This window comes from Cryptotermes secundus, unplaced genomic scaffold, assembly GCF_002891405.2.
Source record: "Cryptotermes secundus unplaced genomic scaffold, Csec_1.0 scaffold1025, whole genome shotgun sequence".
Taxonomy (NCBI): Eukaryota; Metazoa; Arthropoda; class Insecta; order Blattodea; family Kalotermitidae; genus Cryptotermes; species Cryptotermes secundus.
This window is the reverse complement of record NW_019730118.1, coordinates 1,477,711-1,481,414: the sequence shown is the minus strand read 5'-3', so window position 1 is coordinate 1,481,414 and position 3,704 is coordinate 1,477,711. Positions and strand designations below refer to the sequence as shown.

Genomic DNA, 3,704 nt, shown 5'->3' with positions numbered 1-3,704 from the left:
CCCCAATCTTACGATGTTTGCGTATTTTTCCGTGATCAGTTGCCGTGCATAGTTTCAAGCATCCATCTTAGGGAGCACCAGAATCGCTCTCACCTCAGATGGCCACCATGTTGGTATTGCTGACGGTAGGAAATAAGAAGATTCGAAAGTAGTACAGTCTCTGGCGGTATAATGTTTGCAGTTTTATGAAAATCCGTATTTTTTTCAGTTTAAGTCACAGATATGATAACAAACTTTCTAGTTTGACTTGTAATTAAGGACAGAATGCTAACATTGTAAAGTAAGATAAAGAAAAAAAAAAATAACCCTTGAGTTATCCGGTTGTTTGCTCGCCTGGGGTCGCAAGTCCGGTAGCTGTTAGAAATAATAATGTAAACTAATATATTGTTCATTTAAACGACATTGTCTGTGTAACTCGGATTACATAGAATCGAATAATTCTATGATAATCAGAAATAATTGGAATGGATGTGAATGGAAGTGGTCGTGGCTTAATTTTAAGGTCCACTCCTGATATTTGCCTAGAGAGACTGAAAAACCGAGAAGAACATGAGCCACGGTAATGAGCGTCCCAGCCGTTCCTCGGACCGGGTACCTCCCGAACACACGGCAGTAGTACTACAGCTTGAACTAACTTCTTTGGTAATCATAAATTCATTTATAAACAGAATGACCACCTGTCACTTGAAGACCAACTGCAAAACGTTGTGAACATTAAACACGAGAGAATGTTAGCAAGGTACGGTTTCATATAATATTACATGTAATAAGAACGTAAAGTCATCCCTGAGCTTAACTAATTAAGCACTACGCCATGAAGACGTATGGGGGAGTGGATGTGTAGATCCACGTTTTCTTGACCTCGGCACTAGGTGGAGGTGAGTGGTCAGCTTCACGCCCCGGTCGCTTTACCCCTGGGGAAAGGGTCACCGGTACCCATTGAATAGGATGTTGGGTGGGTCCCAGGGCCGGTCTGCACGCTGCGGAGAAGAGAATTTTTGACACTACCAGGCCTCGAACTCCGATCTTTATACCGATCGCGCTATCCCGGCTCTAGTAATGCGATATTTTCTATGCCAAATTCCTTTTAAATCAGTGATTTTTTCATTGAAAAAATAGATCACAAAGATAAAATAGCATTAATGTATCTAAGATATAAACATGTTCTTTAGATTGTATTGCAGTTTGTATCCTAAATAAATTGTATCGACGAGATGCATTGAGAACGCATTTTTCCTGTTACTTTAAGTAGAAACAAGAATGAGCCAATATAAATCAGTTTGTAGTTTATTTTGCAACTTAGGACATACCCATACCAAATATCATAAAAAAACCTTGAAGAAACCGCAAAATTAAATAGTATGGCGGATGGACGGACACGTAGACTTCCTGATGCGAATTCTGCATTACCGAATCCATGCACTGACAGCAAAGAATGCATAACATAACCTTGTTACCAGGAGTTCGTTTATAACAAGCGTGGATATAAGGTTTTCCTCGTTATAACGATGTACGTTGTGGCCTTGAAAATGATCCTCGTGTACCTGCTTGCTGTTGCAGAGGGAGGTGTTGCAGCGCGATGTGGATCGTGAGAGGCGACTGCGGCTGGACACTGAGGTGCGCCTACGAGATTCCACGAGTGAGGCGGACCGTTGCCGGGCGAGGCTCGCCAGCCTCCAACGTGAGTTCGGCAGGTGAGACGCGCCACTGAGCTATCAGAACTCCACGGCTTTAGGTGGGCTAGCATCTGACACAACAGCCCCGTTCCTACTGACAGACCGACCGACTAGTAGGTTATTTGGATTCACTGGATGAACTACTGGCGTCTTTCGCGGGATTTCTTCCTTCTGCGGTGTCTAGCTATAGAAGTTAGCAATAATAATTGTCTTCAACCTGACGAGTGTTAAGCCGTAAGGCCTGTCAGGGTCTTGGGTTTCTCTTCCATCTCTTCATCGGGCGCCATGTTGATCATTTCCCATTGGACCAAGATCTTAAAATTGCTTCCAGGAATCCTTCAACATTTATTCTATTGAAATGGATCCTCCAGTTTTCTTGGTAATGTTTAATGTAATCTGGCTTTGTCTTGAGTTCCGCAAAAATGACCTCATTTCCTTTATGGTGCCACTTCGTATGACCCTCCTTTCTTCCCATGGGAAGTCGCTTAATGTCGTATAATAATAATAATAAGTGCACTAAATTCCAAAGAGAAATTTTCAGATTTCCGTACATGCTCGAGGGCGTATGTTGCCAACATATATATGAGTGTGCTTCTCGGGATAGCGCCGAAGCTGCAATAAAATACCGTATTTGCATTGATTTGTTATGGGCCAAGGGTCGATAGTGGACGCACATACAGGACGCCGTTAATGTCGGACAAGAGATAAACACAAAGAACGCGAGAAGCTCCAGTTCCCTCGCAATAACACACATTGATCTTCTGTCGCACGGCAATAAAATGCCTGGCCACCTGCGCCTCCCACCCTTTCAACCTCGGCCCCAGTAACTCTCAGCGCCCTAACGGCCGCCCCGACTGTAGTCTCTCGGTCACTTGTTCATCCTAACTGCCTAATCATACGCCACGATTTCTTGGTCCAGTTGGTCTTCCTTAACGCTGCTGCTGTGTGTATGTCTCTCTGTCACCATTTCAACTTTCGAACCAGTTGACCGATTTTCGCGAAACTTATGCCATTGTCTGTGATCTAGTGGTCAGAGTTTCATGGCTACAGATCCGGAGGTCCCGGGTTCGATTCCGGGCGCTACCAGATTTTCTGAGAAGTACTGGGTCTGGAACGGGGTCCACTCAGCCTCGTGAGGATAACTGAGGAGCTATTTCAAGGGAATGGCGGCTCCGGTCTAGAAAAACTAAATTAACGACCGTGGGGATTGGTTGCGTTGACAACGCGACACCCTCTGTCTGATAAAGTTGGCACCAACTTCGCAGACAAGCGGCATTCGCTCGTACGGTATAGTTGCTTGAGTACAACTTCTGTATTACAACCGTCACAACACAACTATATCAAAGTCAGCGCTTAGTTTTGGCTCTGCTACATGTTTCGGCTATTAATTAGAGTCATTGTTTACATTCCCTACAGAACGGACAATACTTTGTAAGATGAGGCACCGACTAAATAATAAACATTAATATTAATAGGCTACATCTTCATCACGAGCCTCCAATAACAGTTTTTTATCTATACACAGAATATAGAATACTCCAATTTGTCCGTGGGAACGCAACAAAATTACAAAAATCAACGACTGACTCGATGATGTAAAGCATCAGAATTTTATTCTTGTTTTATACTATAACTTTTGTTTTATATAATCTAATTTATTGTACTTTTACGTCTAGTATTTGATATAATTAATATTATTGTATCTAACTTTACTAGTACTGCAGTTCAGCGGTGTATATATGTTAACCATGTATTTGCCTGATGATGGCTATTAATAGCCGAAACATGTAGTAGAGCCAAACTTGGTACTGACCTTAATATTGTTGTGTTGTGACGGTTGTAATAAAGAAGTTATATATTATAACTAGGGCCCGGATCTTTATGCGCTAAAAACACTTAAAATATGCACTAAAACACTTAAAATATGCGCTAAAAAGCGGGAAAATATGCACCAAAAATAAAACAATATGCACTTAAGAAACAGGTCACTTTATTCAGACTCACCTATTTACATGTATCATTCACTGC

General features: G+C 42.1%; 1 protein-coding gene across 7 annotated transcripts in view; it reads left to right on the top strand.

The window, feature by feature from the left end:
• LOC111866279 overlaps window positions 1-3,704 on the top strand; it is a 658,988-nt gene that overhangs the window by 562,944 nt on the left and 92,340 nt on the right. For all 7 annotated transcript variants that reach the window (XM_023855075.2, XM_023855074.2, XM_023855078.1 and 4 more), the window contains one exon: window positions 1,561-1,694. In XM_023855075.2, the coding sequence (XP_023710843.1) occupies window positions 1,561-1,694 (134 nt within the window). The remainder of the gene's footprint in view (window positions 1-1,560; window positions 1,695-3,704) is intronic.